The sequence below is a fragment of the Solea solea genome, chromosome 3 (genome assembly GCF_958295425.1).
Source record: "Solea solea chromosome 3, fSolSol10.1, whole genome shotgun sequence".
In the NCBI taxonomy this organism is placed as follows: Eukaryota; Metazoa; Chordata; class Actinopteri; order Pleuronectiformes; family Soleidae; genus Solea; species Solea solea.
The window spans coordinates 5,990,908-6,014,019 of record NC_081136.1 but is presented as its reverse complement, the minus strand read 5'-3'; the positions used below and the strand labels follow the sequence as shown (position 1 = coordinate 6,014,019).

Genomic DNA, 23,112 nt, shown 5'->3' with positions numbered 1-23,112 from the left:
TCATAACATATTTATTTTTCCTCTAATCCTGCTTTAATGCCTCGCCTGTGTTTTATGTTTAATGTGTTAATCTGATGGGTGGGTGTGGTAGTGAGGGTTGTTCCTTATTGTGATTTTAATCCTGTGAAGCACTTTGAGTTGCATTGATTTGTGTGAAAGCTGCTAAATAAATAAAGTTTGACATCATAAAGTCAGAAAATGACTACTGGATGTATTCCCTTCCTCTTTCATTGTATTATATAATAACAGTGTGTCTTAATCTAAGGCAAAAATAAAAAAAATAAATACAATACACGTTATATCCCTCTGAGAATTGCCACACACACCTGATGGATGTGCTTTGTGATTCTGGAAGTTGTGTTGTCGGGGGCTTTAGCTGCTGGAAGTGTCTCCCAAGGCAATTTTGTTTCAGGGGAGAAACCAGTCTGTGAACAACACAAGAGACAGAGAGAGAAAAAATCTTTGGAATTGCATCATGTCACCTGGAAACCCTCGCGGGACTTCCCATAAAGAGCTGGAAAACACTGCGGATGAGAAGGAGTCTGAATCACTTTAGACTTACCGAAGCCATTTTATATTTGCTTTACATAACCGTGACCTAAAGCTGGTGTAAAATTTGAAGAGCAAAACCACAAAAAAATTGGGTAAACAAAGCGCAGGTGTGTAGAGAGGGAGTGCAGGAAGAGCCATGTCCTGTTGCTGTAGCAACAGATGAGTCAGGACATGATGGTCCAGATGTGATGATGAACCATTAACGGTTAAAAGCGTCTCCAAAACAAATCTTCACATGTAAATACAGCTGTAAAACCTCCACAGTCGCATTACTTTCACAACACATTACTGTCCAGATACTGTATTTTCACAATATAGTAAATAACTGTAAATTGATATAATTATACTGTATATTCTCAGTAGCTGTAGAAATGTAGTACTGTTACTTCACAGCAGTAATTCCTTGTAGAAATAGTGTTTTACTGTAAATTCACAGTGGTTTTTAGTATTTCCTTGTAGAAATATAGTGTTTTACTGTTACTTCACAGTAATTATGAGTATACAGTATTTTACTATAACTTTAAGTGCATTATGAATATTTTTCCTGTATACAGTAAATACTGTAATCACAGTAGTTATGGATATTCTTCCTGAATAAATACTGTATTTTACTGCAAATTCACAATAGCTATGGGTATTATTTATTGTAGAAATACTATATTTTACTGTAATTTCATGTGAATTTTCTATAAAAAGCTGTATTATATTTTTATAGATTATTTTTCTTGTATAAATACTGTATTTTATCATGACTTCACAGCAGTTAAGCCCTATACGATTTTAGCAGTATTACCTCATATAAATACTGTATTTTACTGTAACTTCCAATATGTGATTTAGCAGTCTTTTATTATGTCTTAATAGTGTATTTTATTCATGTAAAGTATTGTATTATTTACAGTTAAACATCTGTGAAATCCTGGATTTATTTTTCTCAATGTATGGATTAAAGAGACAAAGCGTTTCAATGAGACAAAGAAAACAAAACACAAACATAAAAAACATGCTCATAATAACAACATCTCTGTCTCTTTGTGTGTGTGTGTGTGTGTGTGTGAGGGGAGGGAGGGAGGAGGTGGGCGTGACATATAGAATCGTCTGCTCTTATAGTCGGGAGGAATGAACGCGCCTCAGTCGCTGATGATGAGATTTGAGCGGAGGAGAGTCAACGCTCCTGCTTCCTCCTCCTCCTCCTCTTCTTCTTCCTCTTCATCTTCTCTTTCTTCTCCTCTTCTCTCGTTTCGCGTCTTTACACGTCAAAAACGCGTTCCGGGGACTGAGCGCTCCCGAAGCCATCCATAATAAAGGAGGAGAGGAATTACGCACAGACACACACATACAGAGAGAGAGAGACCCGAGCCGGTCCCGGACCTCCTCCATCGGCAAACATCAGCGGGTAAAGGCCTGTTTATGATGGGATGGATGTGTTTGTTATGGATGGAAAACAGAGCAGATTGTTTTTAAAGTCACTTTGACATGAGGTACATGGATTCGTTTAGGATGAGGATGAAAGAAGATGTGGTTGTCATCAGTGGCTGTGCGTATTTTTTTTAAAATTATTATTATTTACTGCTACTGCTGTGTGTGTGTGTGTGTGTGTGTGTGTGTGGTGGTGGTGGTGGGAGGGAGGGATATGTGTGTGTGTGTGTAAGGAGGGTGTGTAGTCTGTGCGGTGCTTTCCCCTGCCTGTGTACAAACCAACCCATCCTGCGTGCGCATCACAAATGGCACAACAAGCACGACTGCATTTGGCATAAAGAATTGGTTGTAATAGCCCTTTTTTTTATTTATTTCTTCCTCATCATACCTTATATTTTTACTATGACTCCTCTCTCTCTCTCTCTCTCTCTCTCCCCCTCTCTCCCTGTGTGTGTGTGTGTGTGTCAGGTTACTACATCATTACGTCTTTAGAGGAGAAGGGGTGGCCCTGCATGGGAAAACGCAATCCGCTGCAATCTGCACGCACAGAGAAGGAAGGAATAATAAAGAGGAAAGAGAGAGGGAGTGAGAGAGAGAGAGGCCATGTTTGAATCATGCAGAAGATATGAAAAATAAAAAATAAAACTATATTTTTTTCACTTCGAGATGCTTCACGACTCCAGGAGATATATTTGTTTATTTGAGTGGTGGATTAATGTACAGCAGGTAAATGTAAATATGCCAGATTATAGACATATAGGCCAATTTACATACATGTATGTTGTCCCTATAGGCATAAGATAAGAAGTGTCCAGGCATTAAAAGGTGAGAAAAACAAGATCAATATCAGAAAATAAGAATAGTCATCATATGCGTCCGTCGAGCAGTGTTTGTTGTACTTTGCTGAGTAATGAGTCATATTATTTGTAGCTTGCTGGTAAATGACATGACAGTGCTGCTGATGATGATGATGAGGATGATGTGTATGTGTGTGCGCGCTGTAAATACTAAATGTGGCTGCAGAATGTGTAAAGTCAGTGCCGCTCACCGTCTCCGTTATTAATGCACAGTGATGCAGTTCATTTATATTTCATGTGCAGATCTGTCTACACGAAAAGCTGAAGTGATGAATGTGACTGACACGTCGTCTGTGGGGCAACACTTACACATTTCCTCTATGGGGAAAAAGAAAATGGTTGGACAAACTTTAAAGAAAAACTATGCCAACACACACACGTGATATGATTTATGGTGTATTATGAAATGTAATGTACTGCTGCTGAGTCAGTCAAACTTTTCCATCCAAAACTTGATTTCTTGTTTTTAATATTTAGTTTAGTTATATATTTTTTTGTCAGAATATTGCATATAAGAGCACTGCAGTGCAGACACAAAATGCAGATTGGAGAAACAGACGACAAGTATTCTTTAAGACTTGTTTAAGTGAACTCATTTTGTGTATAATTTATTATCATGGCACCCTTATATTTTATCAGATAGAGGGAAAAAAAAAAGAAAAAATCAGAATCATACATCACCCATCGAAGTCACGGAACACCTATTTAATTAAAAACCTATATAAACCAAAATAATTGTGAAAATAACTTTAAACGGGTGCAGTGTTCTGTCTGCACTTACGGTTGATCATATTTTTCTAGGGAAAAATAAATAAAAATTATGATGAATGAATAAATGAGTAAATGAGGAAGACATTAAGAAATAGATCACAAGCACTGTACACTGGTGACTTGGACAGGATTTTCAAGTCACTCGCTTGAAATATTGATGTTTTTCTTCATTCACAATTAACACGATAATAGAAAGTCACCACGAATAACTTGTTGTACGTGCTTGTGATCATGCTAAGCAATAATATCGCATACTGTCCCTTCACTAGACCTATACCAATCAATGTTGTATTTTCCTGAGAGATATAGAGACAGATATTGCAATTTTAATTCCATTTTAAGTTAAATTTAAATAGCTTTATTGGGATTTACAAAATTGATGGTGTTGCCAAACCATTAAACCCAACTTTAAACCAGTCAAACTAAAGACATCACAAATTATATTACATATTTGACACACAGTACATTTGCAGTTTAATTGTTTTGTTTCAAATTGAAATTTTTTTTTAGCTAATGTTTGCTGTACATTTAAATCCAGTGCAATTCGATGAAACTAACATCCAGTAGCTCCTCTGTGACAGTGCAGTTTTAGCATGCTAACGTTAAAGGCACCCCTGCACGCTGCGCTTTTACAGTGAGTGTTTTCTCTTCATGGCTTATTTTATGTTTTCTTTAAGTCCATATATCCCACCAGGAACCTTAAAATAGCCATAAACTGGCAGCTAAGTTCTGCTCTGGGAAACCTAATGGTGCGACACGGTGCTACTTTAGCAGCTAGCACTTATTTTGTGATTGTAGCCACAGCAGCCTCTTTATTTGTGGCTGCAGCAACAGTATGTCACTGATACTATCACTTTCACGATCACACTATCAGTATTACTGTAGTAGCAGCAAACGCTGCAGTATCATTTGTTTAAGTTGTTATGAAGCCTATAAATTTAGCATCAATAATAGAGTAGCATAGCACAGAGCAGCTAGAGTTCAGGTGGTAGCCGCTCAGTTTTTAGAGCTTTCATTATTATTACCTGTTTTCCACTTCAAAACAGATTTTGATGTAATTTTCTTGGAATTGAGGTTATGGTTTTCATAATTATTATTATTTCCCAAGTGGTACATTAAAACGGTTCTAATGCAGGTTAATATGATCGGCTTTTGTAGTTATTCATTCCTCTGTTATAGCGGCAGCAGCTAACCGAGGAATCGATTATTAATTGATTAATAAAATGAATCATCAACTATTTTGATAATTGATTAATTTTCTGGTTTATTTGCTCAATATAAGAAAGAAATCATTAAAAAATCATTTTGGTTTGTGGGCAAAACAAGATATTTGAGAACATCATCATTTCCGTTTGGTAAACACTGATCGACATTTTCCAACAGAAAATTATTGTAATATTAATTTTATTATTGGCCTTTGTTTGCCCTTAAATTGTATCTTTGTAGTCTGAGAACTATAACATATCTTTTTGAGCTACATATTATTTCAGCCATTCTTCAAATAATCTTTGTTTCCAGCCCTTATGTACTATATTTTTGTTGGTATGTGTTTGTTTTTTGTAGCAGCCTCAAGCTAACTTTTCTGGACATACTGTATAATGGTGTCAATAGATGTTTCCAAGTGTTCTTCCCCATTTTTAATACATAACCAGAAGCACAGGTGCTCATGTGGGCAGTAAGGTACAGAACTGATGCTCACGGGTAAATTATAACTTCATTATTCTCAGACAAAGGGAGTAGATATATTTAGTCATGTATGAGTTGTGTGTGTATAGTGAGTGGGCGACACTGAGTGAGTGTGTGTGGAGCAGAGTTAGCAGTATGGTGGAGTAGAAGGGAATTATCTGCACAGTGAAGGCTGTTTGTCAGAAAATAGATGCTCCTTAAAGTTTTCTGAGCTCTTAATCCTGTCAGATACACTGTAAAACTATACGCACCATACTAGGCCACACCACTGAAGTTTTTTATCGTATTGGATTTTTATCCACACAGAACCGGCGTTTTTGGGAGCACTGAAAGGATCGGTAAAATCTCAAAAATCTTTCCTGAATACAACTAATATGCTACTTGACTGGGAAAATTAAGATGTCACAGCCCCACCACTCTCTGGAGCTTATCTTCATCCTAGTCGTCTTTCCCTTCTTGTGATCATTTGATCTGTTCGCTTTTATTTTCTTTCTTTAGTCCCGCCCTGTTTCTGTTTCTGTGACTGTACTGTAATGTACTTTAACGAATAGGGGCGGGAATCACAGGGTACCTCACGATACACAATGCGCGATACATGGTCCATGATACCGATAGTATCACGATACATGAATGCTGTGATAATCAATATATCGCGAGACAATCATATCGCAATACGTCACAATATCTGTCTAACAAAAGAAAACAAAACGTTGAGAACATAGAGAACACAGTGCATAAAGTGTAAGTATTGAACGTGGATGGAGCCTCTTTTAACGTAGCTTTCTCCACCATTATCCCGCTATTAAACTCCCTCTTCTTTCGTTCTTCTTTAAAATTGATATTTTGACCCACCCCTGTTAATGAATAAACCTTTATTGTTTTTAAAAAGTTTGTACACAGCACACGTGTCATATGCGCCTACTTTGCGTCTTCTCCAGTTATGGTGAATTTCTGCACTAAAGCGCCGCATACAGGCCTGGCATATACTACATCATTAAGAGTAGTTTTGGGGGGTTTTGTGTGGAAATGATGCTTGTTTGTTTACACAAGATCGTACAGGGTCATTTCTGTTTCCATGTGGGTAAGGCCTTAGTCGTTGAATTCAGGTGTATTACCCTGTTCCAATGCCATGTGTCTAAAAATCACTCATATTTTTTATATAAAAGAATGTTGTATTTTCTAAAGAGCTTACTGAATTCTGAGCATCCAATGTTACATCCACCCCCGACCATCACGGTGCATTAGTGTTTCTCAAACAAAATATGTGACGATCACAAACTCCCAAATAACCAAAGCTTTAAACAAGCGACCGTTGTGTGGACACACAATGAGGTAACACTAACTCAGCAACCAGCCCACCTGTTATGGGGTCAAAGTGAGAGGAGGTGAGGCTGCAGTAACTCAGAGGAGAGAATAAAAATAACACAGATAAAAGTTGTTGATAGGAATCACTCATGAAATGTGTTTATTTACTTAAGAAAATAGTCCTTAATTTATAAACCTAAAGTCAGATGAACGGCATAATGTCCTAAACTACAGCTTTTGTGATTTGCTTTTTTCTAAATTTCAAGTTACATTTGAATACGATGAATTATTCAGCCCTGAACCTAAGTAGTTAAATCAGTGTTTCTAAAATCCTGATAGTGACCTTCAGAAACTCCTCTCGCAGCTGTGTGTACAGTGTGTCGATTATTTTCTCGACTCATTGATGAATTGTTTGTTTCATAGAATGTCGGAAACTGTTGGGAAACACCTTGAAATCATGATGTTCTCAAATGTCTCATTTTGTCCTCAAACCAAAATGAATCAGTTTGAATTATTTTTTCGTTATATGGAGCAAAGACACCAGAAAATATTCACATTTAAGAAGCTAGAAAATCAGAGAATGTGGTTTAATTATATAAAAAAAAAGAGTAATAGCCGATTAATCGTTGCCGCCCTGGCTGTGTGTTGACTGCTTCTTGTCACCCATTTCACATTCTCGTTCGTTCTTACTCTTTTCCCTCATTTCGCCTCATTGCGTCCCAGACAGCAGGGCTATTTAGGAGCAGACAGGACTGCAGGACACACACTCTATCAAAGTGCAGCAGCAGCAGCCACACACACACACACACACACACACACACACACACACTGATATATTATCAAGGGGAGAAACTTCGGGATTAAATCAGAGGTTTGAGGCACCCAAAAATTCAGTGCAACGTCCCGGCACACACCTGGATTTGTACATAAAGTATGAAGCTCAACACAGACGTTAACGGACAGCAATCAACTTCAAGTATTTTGTCCCTGTTGCCAATGAATAATCAACAGAAATAATCATCTTTAAATTGATCAGAATGTTTGTGCTTTTTTTTTTCAGAAAAATCTGCTTCAGAACAGTCAAATCAAAGCTTCAGAACAGTCAGAACATTCAAAAGCTTCGAACATTCAACGCTTCAGATCAGTCATTCAAATATTCAGAACAGTCAAATCAAATCTTCATAGAAACCACAGCTTCAGATCAGTCAAAGTTTGAGAACAGTCAAATCAAAGTTTCCTAATAAACAAATCAAAGCCTTGAAACAGTCATTATACAATCAGTTATTTGTTGTGAATGTGAGGAGGTTGTTAGCTTCTTGAAGACGTGCAGCCTGTCCAAATGTATTGTGGTAAATTCAAGAGAGAACCGCAACAGTTGGCTGATCTACAGGGCTTTCATGTCTGTCCTTAAACTCAATTTTCAATACAGAGAAGAATTGTCACCTTGACATTTTAGCGTTTCTTCTTGCAACTGGTCTACATGCAAGAATATAAAGCAACAGACACTCATTTAGAAGAAGGACTTTGATCTGCGATGGGGGGTCTTTGAACTTCTGTGCTCAAGAGTTGAACCGTGGACGGCAGCATTACACCTCTCAGTGTTATTATTATTATTAGAAGACGACATACAAGAATTTTTCTAAAAAGAATAAATTGAAATGAAACCAACAGTGAGCTGAAAGAGAAAATGGGGGTAGGAAAGGAAAGAGGAGAGGCTGGATTTGGTAGTGGGGGAGGGAAACTGGACTCTTCATAATTCTGGCCTGTATAATTTGCACAGTTTTAGTTGTTACATAACGTTTTTTTTCCTCTGAAGCTTTCAAAGCAAACGGTATCAGAATCCAGGATTCAGGATCCAAGAAACAGGACTTATTGGAGAAAGACGACAATAAAAGCAACGAGTTAAAAAGTGGCACAGAAATGTTAAATAAGAGTATAGGAGTAGATGTGTATATACTACTATAATTATAATCCCTATTATTATTAATATTTGATTGATGTAGCCCCTTTCACACATAAACAAGAAATAGGACTGAACAATTTGGGGGGAAATATCAAATATTGTGATTACGAATCATTTATTTCGGTCTGATACAATACAGAAGATATAGAAGCTTAGGGATTAAACATTAAAATAAAAGGGCAAAAAAGTATTTTAAAACTTAAAAAGGCAGAAAAGAAAAGGCAAATTCATCTAGTATCAGCCAAACACTTGTCTGGATAACAAGGTTTTTTTTTTTAGGTTTTTTTAAAAATGATCAACAGAAAGTGCATGTCAGATGTCGCTGAGCAGGTTTTTCCACTATTTTGGTGCAAAGGTTTTGGTTCGTGAGCTACTTTGGGAAGCGTAAAAAGAAAACCAGCATCAGCAGACAGCAGAGAGGATTCCACCTGGGTGCGACCTGAAAGATCCGAGACGTAACAAAGGAGCGCCGTCTATTATTAAAAGTTCCATGTGTGAATAAAAAGGATCTTAAATCAATTCTAAAGGAAATTAATTCGTCCATAATTCACTGCAGAGTTCATCTGTCAGCCTCAGTATATTTAGCTCTGCTCATTTGTTTCAGGAAGAGAGTTTTGACTCTTCCTCTTTCTTTTTTCCCTTCTTTCTTCCTTCCTCTCCCACACACTCAAACTTCTCCTGGAGTAGGCGTTAAAGAGAGAGAGAGAGGGAGAGAGCTGGGAGAGACAGCGAGGGAAGCCAGAAAACATAGAATTGTGTCCAAAAAATGTCCAATAAGAACAAGTTTGCTTGTTTGCCACTCTGCTTTTACATAAATGTGGCCTGAATTTAAATAATGACTTTGCAAATGTATGTGTCACCTATTTAAACAAATGAATATTGTTCTCCTGGAGCCCAGGTCACATCCTTAAATTGTTTATTTGTTTAAGCATCAGTCCAAAATCAAAGTTCCAAAAAAATTCAAATTGTTTTAATTGAAAAAGATGGGATCAGTGAGTGCATTTTACTTTCAGGTTAAGCTGTGCCACTGAAAATACCATCACACAGGTTGAGATCAGTATCTGTATGTCAACAAGGTTAAAGGTCGCCAACCTTTCTGTAAAATGTACTGTGCTTTGTTCGTTATTTATTGATAATCAAGTCGGTGTAAAACCAGTCATCCGACCATTTTCTACCACTTTATCCTCCACATGAGGGACGCTGGTGGTGCCAATCCCAGTTGACAGATAGTCAATCCATAATTAGTTTTCTTCAGTTAGACAAGATATCGTGACATTACGCTGTGTGATTGATTATGACAGTATCGTTGTGATATTATTGGTATCGCGGTCCATGTATCGAGTATCGTATCGCCTATCGTATATAGTTGCCCTGTGATTCCCCGCCTTTATTTATTAATAGGGACCATTTACCATGTTGTGTTATACTGTGTTATCACCTGTGATGCTTTACAGTGACAGTACAGTGGTGCAGTGTGTTGTGTTGCGTGGTGTTGGCGGGCTGCTGGCGTTGTGTAATACAGTGTAAGAGTGCGTTCATCATCATCATCATCATCATCACGACGTACTGTTTCTACCACAGACCCTGTGACTGCCTCCCCTTCATGTTTCCCTTTACTATTCTCTCCTCCCTTTGTCTTCCTTTGTCAGACAGTATTTCTTTGTTTCACACCCTCACCCCCCCTACCCCCCACCCATCTCTCTCTTACACTCTCTCTCGCTCTCTCTCCACCCCCAGGATGTGGCTGTGGGTTGATTAGAAAATGCGTGGCACAGAACAGGCAATCCATCACCCTGCCAAAGCCCGCCATTTTTGCACATGCGCTTGCTGACACAGTCTCTCTAACGCGCACACACACACACTCCACCTCTCGTCCCTCTTCCTCGTTTCCCTCCTCTCATCTTCATCCTCACACACCAGGCTTTAGTGTGTTTCTTTTTTCTCTCTCTCTCTCCACACAGACCTGCAGCACCCCTCTCTCTCTCATTTCTGTACCTCTCTCATTCACCCTCTTCGTGCCCTTCAAACCCACTTCTCCTCCTCCTCCTCATCTGCATCCATTCACTCACCCGTGGCGGCCACGCCTCTTTTGCTCTGATTTCCTCCGTCGTCCTCGTGGACACATTAGCTCGGTGAGATCATCCACAGTGGAGAGTCTAAAAAAGTACAAGAGACGAGGGCGTCATTGTTTGCTACACAAAATATTTATGGACTTCCCTACACGTGTTCAGACAGGCAGGATCTTCATCATCGTCATCAACGTCTCTGCTCATCTATGTATATACATTTGAAAAACATAAAAACAGCTTCATGTAGTGTATGGAAGGTGAGGGACGAGGGACAAGATATATGACACTACATCTATTCTGTTATTTATCAGAATCTGACCTTTTTTCTTTATACAATACAACATTTTTTAATACAACATTAGATGTGAGTGGTTTTTCTGGCCACTTTCACCAGCTGTGACCTTGTTGAGGCCTGTTTTTTTACTTTAGTGTAGGATTTATGCAACAGCAAAAGCAGCAGCAGCTACAGTTTGATGAAGTGTTGGGCAGATTAACGCAGAAGGAGTTTTCTGTAAGTTTCTCAGCCTCAGGTCAAAGAAAGGTCTTGCATTACTTATCTATCTATCTATCTATCTATCTATCTATCTATCTATCTATCTATGATTTTCAAATTGCAATAATTAGTGGTTTAAATATCAGACGATTCAAGACCGATTTTTGTCCTCATTTAAAATGAAAGAAATTCAAATTGTACCAAAGTCAGAGGCCTAAAATAAAGTCAATTTTACACCAATTCCAAACAACAACAAATACCCCCTGGAATAGATTTAAATGTGACTGTTTTAGTGCAAGTTTTACACTTAAAAGACTTAAAGACACTTGGCAAGAGAGTTAAATGTCATTTTTTAACACTAAAATACTTAATTTTAACTCTATTCTAGATTAAATGTGGTCCCTAATTGCAACCGACTCTTTTAGTGTGACTTAAAACTCGCAGTGGTAAGAGAAAGGTTTGGTAAGGTTAGGTTTGGTGATACATATTTGCGGACTATAAATTGTTTGATACGGTATCAAAGAAAAATACGGTCAAATGTTTGCTCTTATAAAACAAATTTCCACTAGAGGAAATTCCCCACAAACCTCGCTCACCTCCTCTTCCATCCCCCCCCCCCTCCGTCTTCCTCTCATCGCTCTCATTTACTTCAGCCCATGCTGCCTCCTCCCTGGAGTCCACTCTGCCTCCACCTCTACATCACTACCACCGCTCAATATCCAGTCAGGGCAACAGAGAGCCGGGCTAATGAAATGGCCACTGGCTGCCTGAATCTGCCCACTGCAATCTGTCATCTCATTATGAGGAGGATTTCCTCCTCATCAGGTCTCCGTTGATGGCTCAAACTCAATCAGGTCTAACTATAATGACTGTGCGGTTCTCTTATGTGCATGACGAGGATGATGTAAAAGGGCCTAAAAAAGGGCCGAAAGAAGGAAGGAGGAGGTGGAGGAGAGCCGCGTGTTTTCGGTGTTATTATGTTTACGCTCCCCTGATGATTATCTAATGTGCTCAAAGGGAGAACAAAGCTGGTTGTAGGTCTTTGTTATGCTCCCGCATTGCGAGATTTTCCACCGTGTAGGTGGTCTCGCCCACTTTTGATTAATAATAGGCTTGAGTGCTAAGAGCAGGCTTACAGAACCTGCGTGCAGACTCGGGGACTGAGCTTTGTTTGACTTGTAAAGCGAATATTAAAACGCGGCGACTCAAAACATTGATATGCCGCATCACTTTATTGCGTCTTTGTGTGACGTGTCATGGGAAAAGTGGACGTAGTCTTCTGAAAGTTAAGATATATTGAATAGCCACCAGGGGGCGACACTGTTGGATGCAAAATGAATGTCAGTCTATAGGAAAACAAGCTTCTACAAACTTTCTTCTTTGAGAAAACATGATGCCAATTTCATAAAATTAAATTTAGTATATGAGTGGACACCAGTGTGATTGACAGCCGGCTAAGCCAATGCCGAGTATCAGATCAGGTCGTTTCTACTCAGAATTGGACATTTTGTTTTACTGTATTAAGGATTTCCTACTGTAGGAGCCAGAGTTAAGTTAGTTTAGTTCAGGGTTAGGCCTGGTGGCTGATGCAAGATTTGACACTTGTTACAATGTAATTTATTAACAGTTTTGTTCTGTTTTGTCTTTTGATAAAAGCTTCCATGGACGCTTTGATATCTCTTTGACGGCTATGATAGATAAAGGAATTGGCTTTCATTTGCTACATTTGCCTTTCATTTGACATGGGCGTAATTGAAGGCAGTGAAATGCAGAGTAATAAAGCTTCTGCCGCAGCAGTGAAGCTGCTCCACTTCTCTGTTTGGTGGCTGCCACTCTTTAAGTCTCACAGATCAGGCAGTTTCACCATTGGCGGTTGTAGTAAACTGTAAAGAGCCTATGACGAGGACATAATCTCTTGTTTTTCGGATATTCTTTGCATCTTCGTGGGCTCCGTGTCACTCGGCAGCAGCCAGAAAAGGTGTCATTTACCCCCATGAGTGAAATGGCTGGGGCTCATCACATGCGTCACAAAGTGTTAGCCGGGTTTATGGATGCAGCAGGTATCAGTTTATCGGCCTTAGTGGAAAAGCGCTTGATCACTTGTGCTCCATCGTATTAGGAAGGGACAGCTGCTCCGGAAAAGGCCTCGGGTCAGCAAATAGAAAAGCACTTCAGCTGCAAAAACAGGATAATAATTACCAGAAGAGCCAACGTCACAAAAAAACTGAAGCTGGCCACACAGTCTACGCTGCAGGAGTTGGTCACATTCAACCACATATACCTGCATTTAGGGTAATTAAAGGGGTCAAATTGAAGTCAAGTTTGTTATTTCTCTAACACAAATGTCCTGCCTCTTCCTCCTCCCTCTTGTCCTCGCCTCCTCAGCAGCGAGCCCCAGTTGTGGCCGGTGGGCATGGTTTTAGAGGGAAGCTCAGAGGCGCTGTGTCCCCCCCCATCTCTGGAGCTGCGCCCGTCCTGCAACAAGAGCCAGACCTCGCCTCCTCTGAGCACAAGCTCGCAACCCCACGACGGAGTCTTCCCCGAGGACAAGGAGCCCGTCAAGTACGGCGAGCTCATCGTCTTAGGGTGAGGTCCCTGTGTGATTCTACTCATTTATGCATACTATGTCAGCTCATGACTACTTTTGTCTCTGGAGGTTTGTGTTTAAGTGACATCAAATCAATTCTTATTATCATTATCTATACTTGATGTAGCAAACTGATTTTGGCTGCTGTTTATTGTCAAGCTAAGATTGTAGCTGGCGGGAAATTTTTAATTTTTAATGCGTCTGCCTCCACTACACTAGGTGGTGGTACACCCAGTTTCAGCTTGTTAGTATTAGGCGTTGTTTTAACATGGTGAGCGCCATCCCGAGTTTTCCTACGTTTTATAAACTTTTAAATACTCATAGCATAAAATTAGTCACGTTTTATTCTTCGATGTACCAGCTTCTTTTATAACCTGGTATTGACCAAGATTGCGCCTGTACCAAGAACCCAGGCTATCTGGAGTCCAACTCTGGTCCGACTCAGAGTTAAAATGCCACAGTAATTTGATTCCCAATGTGCATTATCTGGATGTGCTAGGCTGACTATGAGGAATTCGATTTAGTACCATTTTACTGGGACTAAGTCTGGTTTTAGTCGAACTGACACAATTATTTTTTTAAGTCACATATATGTACTGGAAGACTATCTAATAAAAGTGAGTTGATGAACACACACACAGTGTGGACAGCTGTGTAGTCAGCAGAGTAAAACGTGGTTGGACCAGTTGGACAAATGTGCCATTATATAACGTCAATTAATGATGATACTTGAAATTAACTGAAGCTGCACTTGAGTCAAGCTTGTTCCTGTGCTTCACAGACACAATGGGTCGCTGGCCAACGGGGACAAGGGTCGCAGAAGAAGTCGTCTGGCCCTTTACAAGAGACCCAAGGCCAATGGGGTCAAACCTGATGTTATCCACAACGTCTCGACGCCTCTGGTGTCAAAGGTGAGCACAGTCGGCCATGTCACGACACAAATTTATGGCTCGTAACAGGCCAAAGTATCGTGTAGTCTGACCTCGGCATTGGTTGTTAAGGTTTATGTCAGGTGATGCCGAAATACTACACCCACAGGTGTAAGTACAGATCTGTCGCACCATACCTGAACATTACGGTCTCTCTCCATCATAACAATAAGCCTGAATTATGAATGACATTAGTCAGGAGGGTTGTTCCTCTGGAATAGGAAATGTCCTCTGGGTACATTTACATTTTCCTGGAGGATAGACCTTCAACTCTCCTTGTCATGTGACCCGGATAATGTGTTTTTCCTTTGGCAGGCACTCAGCAACAAAAGCCAGCACAGCATCTCCTACACACTGTCACGGAGCCACTCTGTCATTGTGGAGTACACGCATGACACCAACACAGACATGTTCCAGGTCAGTGTCCACACACACACACACAGGCAATGTCAACTCTGTAAAAGTGTAAAGTTTAAAGGTGCAAAAACTGAGCCCCTAATGACCTCTAGAAAACACAGACTACTTCCACTGGAAAGTAGCTGGGCGTTGCCAGATCACATCATTCCCTGATCAGCATATTTGTGACAAGGTTAGCGGTGTTGCCACAGAACATCGCGGTGCTTCAGCAGAGTCCACACGCGGCGTTGTTGCTGTTTTCGGAACAAGCCTCGTCGTTGGTGGAGTTAAAGCCTCATTGGTGTAGTTGGCAGCATGTCAGTCTCATACTCATAAGAGGACGCTGGTTCAATCCCACGACGGGCCAAGGGCTGGGGTGCCCCCTGAGCAAGGTACCCAATCCACCATTGCACCCTGGGTGCAGATAAGTGCTTCCCACTGCTCCTGAATAGCGTAGTAACTTCCTACTGTGCTGGAAATTACCCAAATTAGTTCAGAATATTGATAATATTGATATTTAAGTATGAGAATCGATGCTAAAAGTGACACATTTGGTATTGGAAGTATTGCTATTTGTACAATGATCCGCACAACACTAGTCTACCGCCAGACTAGCTCTCCGCTCGTGCTGAATGGACGAAGTTCAAGTCTTCTAGACTTTCTTCCTTGGAAAGTAGCTCAGTTTTGGCCAGAGAGTTGCTAGATTTGTTGAAAAGTCACTTCAACCTCTGGGCGTCTTGAGTGTTAAACCGAAGGGCAAACAAACTCTGTAAATCTTCCCTTCTCAAGCATCGTTTTTCTTGCATTCCAAATTGTAAAGGGCTATTCCTTTGAGGCGTGTGTCAGATTTTTGTTTGTACTCAAACAGTAGCTGAATGTGTCCGCCCTGTAGAGTCAACAAAATAACACAGGCACCAATCAGGGAGTGCAGAGGTAATCTGTCAGTGGATTTGTCAGACGACTCGAGAATGCAGTGTCATGAGAGAGAGAGAGGGAGAGAGAGAGAGAGAGAGAGAGGGGGCAGTGAGGACATCAGAGGGAGGGAACGAACAAGGGAACTTCACATCAGCCAGGAGGGAAGACAAAAGACGGAGGAGATAAAATATATGAGAGGATGAGTCAGACGTGTCTGCTGTCGGCAGCTCAAGTTGTTTTCCAGACACCTCATCCTCTCTTCATAAAACAGAGATGCTGTGAAGCTGGTTCCTCCAAGAGACCCAATCAGCACGCCTCGAGTCCAATCTGTACATGCTAATTCACCCAATTACAGTATATTACTGTCCACAAAAAGACAGAGTCAAAATCTGTCTGCACTGTTTATGGTCATGGTCATTGACACCATAAGACTACTTTAAATAGGATTGATAAGTGTTTTATAATCAGAGGACTCCTGGAGGACTAGAAGAGATGTTGTTCCTCTAAGTTTATGTAATACGCTTCCTCTTCACAACATGAACTTCACGCTCTGGCTAAATTGTTTGTTTGCGCTGCTGTAGAATCACAGCAGTGCAAGATGGCACACATAAAAGGCTTATTCTAAGGTGAGGAAAAGCAAATCATTTTGTATTTAAGAGCATTTATACACTTATACAAACATACATTCTATTTCTGCCAATATACTCTCTCACAGTGGACCTTATACTCAAACAGAGATGTTCACTTTACTCTCATAACGGAGCAAAGAAACCAGATTATATTCACATTTAAGAAGCTGAACGCACAGAAGCACCAACACTGAGTGATCGATCCAAATCCAATTAGATTTCTTGCTACCAGTGGTGACAGCCTGCCTGTAAAATGCATAATTTGACAAAAAAAAAAAAAAAAATCTAATTTAACTGCAGTATGAAGATGGCTCTACAGACTCAAGACTTGGCCTGCTGTTCATCTCTGATTTAACCGTTTCCTTGTTCCATTCCTTTCTCAGATTGGCCGGTCCACAGAGAGCATGATCGACTTTGTGGTGACGGACACAGCAGGCAGCGGCAGCAGTCAGGGCGGGGGTGCAGCGGGGGAGGGCGGCGGTGGAGGACAGTCGGCGCAGAGCACCATCTCCCGCTACGCATGTCGCATCATGTGTGAACGCAGCGCTCCCTACACGGCCCGCATCTACGCCGCCGGCTTCGACTCCTCCAAGAACATCTTCCTGGGGGTGAGTGCTCAGCCTGCTGCTGCTGCTGCTGATGCTGCTGCTGCTGCTGCTGCTGGTAAACGACACAAGCACCCGTGGTAACCATGGCAACCATAGTAGTGACAGCAGGGACGTGGCTGTGCCTCCCACGGGTGACATCATAGCCGCGATGTTGGGTGTCAGTACATGTGACCTGGCTGGAGGAAACGTGAGAGAACAGAGTCGTGTTCTGCACACGTGTGTGTGTGTGTGTGTGTTCTTGTCCTTAGGGACCGTTTCTGGCATAAACACTGACCTTGTCAGGACCAGAAGTCCTCAAGGGGACAAAAACCTGGTCCTAATGAGGCAGAACCTTATTTCTGAGGAACTGGTGAAGGGTTAGGCATTAACTGGTTATGGTTAAGATGATGGATGATGATTTGTTTTTCGGGCTGACCAATTGAACGCAGAGTGCTTAAAATGAGAGCTGCACAAACCTGTGTGTGGTGATGTAATGTCTCATAAGTGGCCTTGATGCATTGCCTCTGGATGTCGCGTTATGGTCTGAAGCTCCCAGAGGGACATGTGGTTACATAACCCATTAGTGATCACGGTACATACGTGTGCAATAACATGTGTTCCAGCCTCAGAGTCTCCAGGATCACGTGTTGTTGTTTCTGGAACAAACACAGATGTGTTTAAGTTTCAATTTCACTGAAATTCATTATTTACTTGCACATCAACCCGTCTTTAAACTGTTATGCTCGTGCATTTGGGATTAAATATTCATCTCAAATCATCTTGAACTGTCAAGATGAAAGTTCACTTCAACAAAATCCAACTGAAAAAGCATTTCGCAGGGGCAAAAAAAATAAGCTTAACATGCTCTGTTGGAGATAAGTCACTGTGATGATTCTACTAATATTTCATATTCATATATGTGACACTTTTGTTGTTTTTAAAACAAGTTCTCCGAGTTTTCAGCGTCTTGAATGTGAATAGTTTTCTGGTTTATTTGCTCTGTACAACAAATACATCATTTTTTAAATTGGTGGGAAATCATCATTTTGAGGAAACTTTGGGAAACTTTAATCAACATTTTCGTGGACCAAAAAAGTATTTGATTAATCAAGAAAATAATTATGAAATTATGAAAGTAATCATTAGTAGCAGCAGCAGCCTCAGTCCTGGTTTCACAGTGAAGTATCCTTACCCTTTATAATAATAATTCTGAAACATTTCGACTAATCCTGTAGATTTACTCCACGTGAGCTCATTTCATATGAATAGTATGTCCTTTCTTTTTCTTCACGATGGGTTTATTCTTAGCTGAGGTTGCCTCTCTGCATATTAGTCAGTACAGTAGCCAGTCTGCACTGAGCTAAATTTAGCAGCAGAACAAACGCAGCGTTGGCTGTTTTTTTTTTTTGCCACCTCTGACATCCACCTCCACTGTATCCCTCTGCACCTCCCTCCCCCAGCACTCCTCTAACCTTTACGTCTTCCTACTCTGTGTTTGTGTGTGGGGTATTCTCTCAGGAGCGGGCTGCCAAATGGAGGACGTCGGACGGCTTGATGGACGGACTGACCACTAACGGCGTGCTGGTGATGCACCCGGCGGGGGAGTTTGTGTCTGAGCCGGCACCGGGCGTCTGGAGGGAAATCTCGGTATGCGGCAACGTTTTTGCCCTGAGGGAAACGCGCTCAGCCCAGCAGAGAGGCAAGCTGGTAAGAAAGCGAGAGTTCAGTGGGAAAACAAATCCTGCGCTTTAATATGGCCGCAAGGCTTCAGACTACTGACCTTGATTTGACCCAAGAAGTTGAACCTGCAGAGATTTCTGTGAAATGACGAAGATGTGGCAAAAAAACCTCCCATTTTCACACCTCAAATTTGTCATTTGACTGAACATGGCACCACCTGCAACCAGGCTCCTATTTTCCACTTAAAGGGCGCATAATTTACAAAATCAACATCATGTTCTCCTGAAGAAAGCCTGAAACCAGCAAATGAGACCATTAATTCCTCAGGAAAATGTTTACTGGCGTTATATATCAAAGGAGGAATAGAAGCTCATTTTCCCGTAGACTTCCATTCAAATGTCCTTCTTTTTGCAACCAGCAGAATCGCCCCCTAGTGGCTATTCAATATATTCTTGCTTCCTAATTGACTCCACTCAGGAAACCGTAACACTACTTCCATTTGCACACAACCTGAGTGATTCCCAATCTATTTTTGACGAGTCACTAAAAACAATTTATACCTCAATCACGATATGACTGATTTGATACTGTGACTTTTTAATACCGTGGTATACCTTAAATCCAGTCATCGGCCCGCACCTATTCTTGATGATGACAGCGATGGAAACTGATGTTCCTTTCCTTTCTCCTGTTTTTCTCTCAAGGTTGAAAATGAGTCCAATACCCTACAGGACGGTTCTCTGATTGATCTGTGTGGGGCGACCCTGCTGTGGAGAACCCCTGCCGGACTGCGCCACACCCCGACCCTCAAACAGCTGGAGTCCCTGCGCCAGGAGCTGAACGCCGCCCGACCACAATGTCCGGTGGGCTTCAACACTCTGGCCTTCCCGAGCCTGGCCCAGCGCGAGATCGTAGACAAGAAGCAGCCGTGGGTCTACGTCAACTGTGGCCACGTGCACGGTTACCACAACTGGGGCTACCGCAAGGAGAAGGGTCCCGCCGGACCCGGGGGCACAGCACCGGCTGGCACCGGGGAGAGAGAGTGTCCCATGTGCCGGCGAGTGGGCCCCTACGTGCCACTGTGGCTGGGCTGTGAGGGAGGATTGTACCTGGACGCCGGGCCGCCCACTCACGCTTTCTGCCCCTGTGGTCATGTTTGCTCAGAAAAGACAGTGGTGGGGTGGAGCCAGATCCCGTTACCACATGGCACCCATGCCTTTCACGCTGCCTGCCCCTTCTGTGGTACCTGGTTGACAGGAGAGCAGGGCCACATCAAACTCATCTTCCAAGGCCCCGTCGACTGAAGCCCAGAGTGCTGTACTACGAAGCGAGCTTAATGGCTTAGCGAGGTATGTTGAGTCTAAAGCCAGAGTTTTCCGTATTACGAAGGTGGCTCTCTTTTAACCTGGCTACTTGCAAGCTTTTGCAGAGTTCCAGTTTGAAATCGGCTACAAAACGGTGCGACACTTTCACTTATCAGCCTCCTTGGACATCGTTTCAAACATTCTTGTGAGATCCAATGGATTTAGGAGCTAGGAAAAAACATACGAGATGCAAAAATATGCGTTTATCACGACCTTGGTCGTACTTCTTCCTCTCAGATTCAGCTCACTGACGCAGATCATTGTCATCTCCTCTTCCATGTGCCTTAGTGTAACGTTAATGAGTGACAGAATCACTACGTCAAAAATAAAACGATTAATTGTCTCCCTCCCATTGCACTAACTCGACCTGTTGCTCTTTAAAATGGATGGATCTACCTGTTCCTTCTGAAAGAGCCGACGCATTGAACCATCTTTAATTTAATGCTGGCAGTTGTTTCGAAACCTTTCTCATTTTTACTGCTCGGATGTAAGAGGGACGTAGATCGTTAAAGTCTGTAATGTTGATTATTCACTGATTCACTCATCTGTCAAAATGAATTTGATTTGAAATATTTTTTAACAGCAAAATATAACGTATTTGATTAATTTAGATGATTCACAGAGCTGCTACTGTTCTTACGCTACACTGTTAAAGACCTGAAGTAGGAAATCAGTCCATTTGTTTGTGAAAATAGAGCTCCGGAAGCTGACATCACGCAATCCCATGATGCAACACTCAGAATCAAAACCACGCCATTTTGGCAGGAAGCGGCGCTGTTCACGTTCACAGACATACGACGTACTGTTGATAATTGGCAGCAAATAAAGCAGGCATCTCGTTTCTTCACCGGCTTTTTTCATAGGAAATGAAGATGGTGGACAGATGTTTCAAGCCGGGATGACAAAACAATCGGGGACAGGCGGAAGAACATTTTACCGTATAAACAAAGTTCCCAAGGACATTCAAAGCGAGTGTAGAAGACAGAGTGATTAAAACCAGGAACAGGCAACGCATTCCGCTTATAAAGTGATCACTTCATACCAGGTACTGGTCGCGAATCATGACACTGACGTTAGCATCCAGATTCGCAGTTTGTTGTTAATTTTCCCTTAAGTTTCCTCTTAAGCTGCAAATCTGGATACCAACTTCAGCGTCATTACAAACTCCAAGGCTAATTAACTTAAAAAACGTGATTGTTTAACATGCTTTTACTGCGACGTGTACGTGTTCTGTGGAGCAGAATGAGGGAAAGTTAAAGATGTCGTAACACTGCAGATCTAGAATAATGTCCGCTCCGGGCTCTGACCCTTTTCCTGCCAACATGACGGTGTGAGCAAACTGAGTCGCGCTTGGTCCGGAGCTCTATAGAGTCAATAGCCCCCTTTGAGCACTGGAGAAACAAAAAAAATCCTGGATTGACAAAGTATGTTGAAAACCACTGTTGGGGATGCTAGTTATCTCTGGCTGAGGCTTCAGTATTTGTCGAGCCAGCTCACTCAAAGAAAGCCCGGCTCTGGTGAGCAGGCTTCGTAGTACAGCCCTCTGAGCAGGACAGACGGAAGACGTTGGACTGGACAGGAGTGAGACAGAACAAAGTCTGAACGCACATCTGAACATTCAAAGGATGAGATGAAGACGAGTACAGTGAAAGGACTGTTGATGTTTTGAACTGACAGCAGATGCCAAGGCTTCACATGGACTATGAGGTGTATGGAGGAGATGTAAATAAACTGTGTTGAAATGAAAAAGTCTTCAGTCGTTATTTGTTGGCTTAGCCTCAGTGTTTTAGTGGCTGGGCTGCTTATAATGGTGTCATATGTACTGCAGATTGACTTGAACTTGGTTGGTTTCCATCCATCTCTCTCAATAACGAAAAAATTTTTCGTGGTGATATATCGGCAACTACCAATTTTTTAGTAAACATTTAAATAAACATTAAACTTTTTGTGGATTAGCTTAAAAAAACATTTCTGTCCACAGGATGGTGCCTATTGCGCACTCTCAATAGATCTCTTGTGTGAGTTTATTGCGCAATATATGATTTTGCAAATACTATTATACTATTATTATTAGTATTGTGGTGTCACCGGCGATCCCCACCCCTAGAAATGAATGAGATCGGCAGTAGGTGGCGCAAAAGTCTGGGTTGCCACAGAAAAAAAGGATAAGAAGATGCAATTTGAAGACGTAAATAAAGGGTCACACAATTCTACTCCAAATACCATTTTTTCAAGTATAAAGGCTAGAATGTAGTTTTAGAAATAAGTCTAAAATATGATTTTTCTTACGGGGGAGATTTGTATAAAGAAGATTCATGAGGGCTCTGACATTGCATAAGAGTAATTAAATAAATACAGTGTACAGTTTCGCAACACCTATTGGGGAAGTTTCATGTTTAAACCTAAAACCTATGTAGCATTCAGTTAGCATGATGTTTAGTTTGTCCATTGTGGGCTACTGTAAAAACATGTTGGTCCAAAATGGCGGAGAGCTGACCCGGCTCCTGATGTAAATAAATTTGGGGGGAAGTTGTAATTATTTTATCTTGACAATAATTTCACCTTACTTTTACACACTATACCTTTAAGTTATCACAGAGGTCGTTTTATTATTCAACAATGCTAATTTAGTGAGCATTTATTTCATTGTTTTTGCACAGAAATAACATTTGTACCTGTTTGAAGAAGCAGGTGAGTCGGTCTCCACTTCCTGGTTTGTGTTTTCCCCACCTCTCGTTTCGTCTCGCGCCGTTATCGCTGCTTTGCGGCTCCACGGCGAGTACTTGAATGGCCACAGTGACATCTTGTGGCAGAAATGCGAACCGTCCATTTGTCACTGTGCTACACATGCAGTAATAAATACGCAGTGGTGAAGCTGCAGACTCCACAGTCCTCTCGAGCCCTGCTCCA

General features: G+C 41.4%; 1 protein-coding gene and 1 long non-coding RNA gene across 5 annotated transcripts; one reads left to right on the top strand and one right to left on the bottom strand.

Annotated features, from left to right (window-relative positions):
- Positions 1-336: 336 nt before the first annotated feature.
- Positions 337-23,112, bottom strand: LOC131457025 (uncharacterized). Its single transcript, XR_009239966.1, has 4 exons — positions 22,878-23,112; positions 17,635-17,814; positions 10,623-10,709; positions 337-425 (listed from the first exon to the last, which is right to left on the bottom strand). It is a non-coding gene; the product is annotated as an uncharacterized LOC131457025 (long non-coding RNA).
- Positions 1,680-21,961, top strand: peli3 (pellino E3 ubiquitin protein ligase family member 3). Of its 4 annotated transcripts, none has more exons than XM_058625782.1 (7): positions 1,680-1,948; positions 13,504-13,701; positions 14,484-14,613; positions 14,947-15,048; positions 16,955-17,179; positions 18,677-18,865; positions 19,543-21,961. In XM_058625782.1, the coding sequence occupies exons 2-7, from the start codon at positions 13,529-13,531 to the stop codon at positions 20,140-20,142; spliced, it is 1,419 nt and encodes a 472-aa protein (XP_058481765.1). In that variant the 5' UTR covers positions 1,680-1,948; positions 13,504-13,528; the 3' UTR covers positions 20,143-21,961. The 4 variants fall into 4 exon arrangements, with proteins under 4 accessions (XP_058481765.1, XP_058481762.1, XP_058481764.1 ...); XM_058625779.1 differs by having other exon boundaries at positions 13,501-13,701; XM_058625781.1 differs by lacking the exon at positions 1,680-1,948 and adding an exon at positions 12,878-13,407.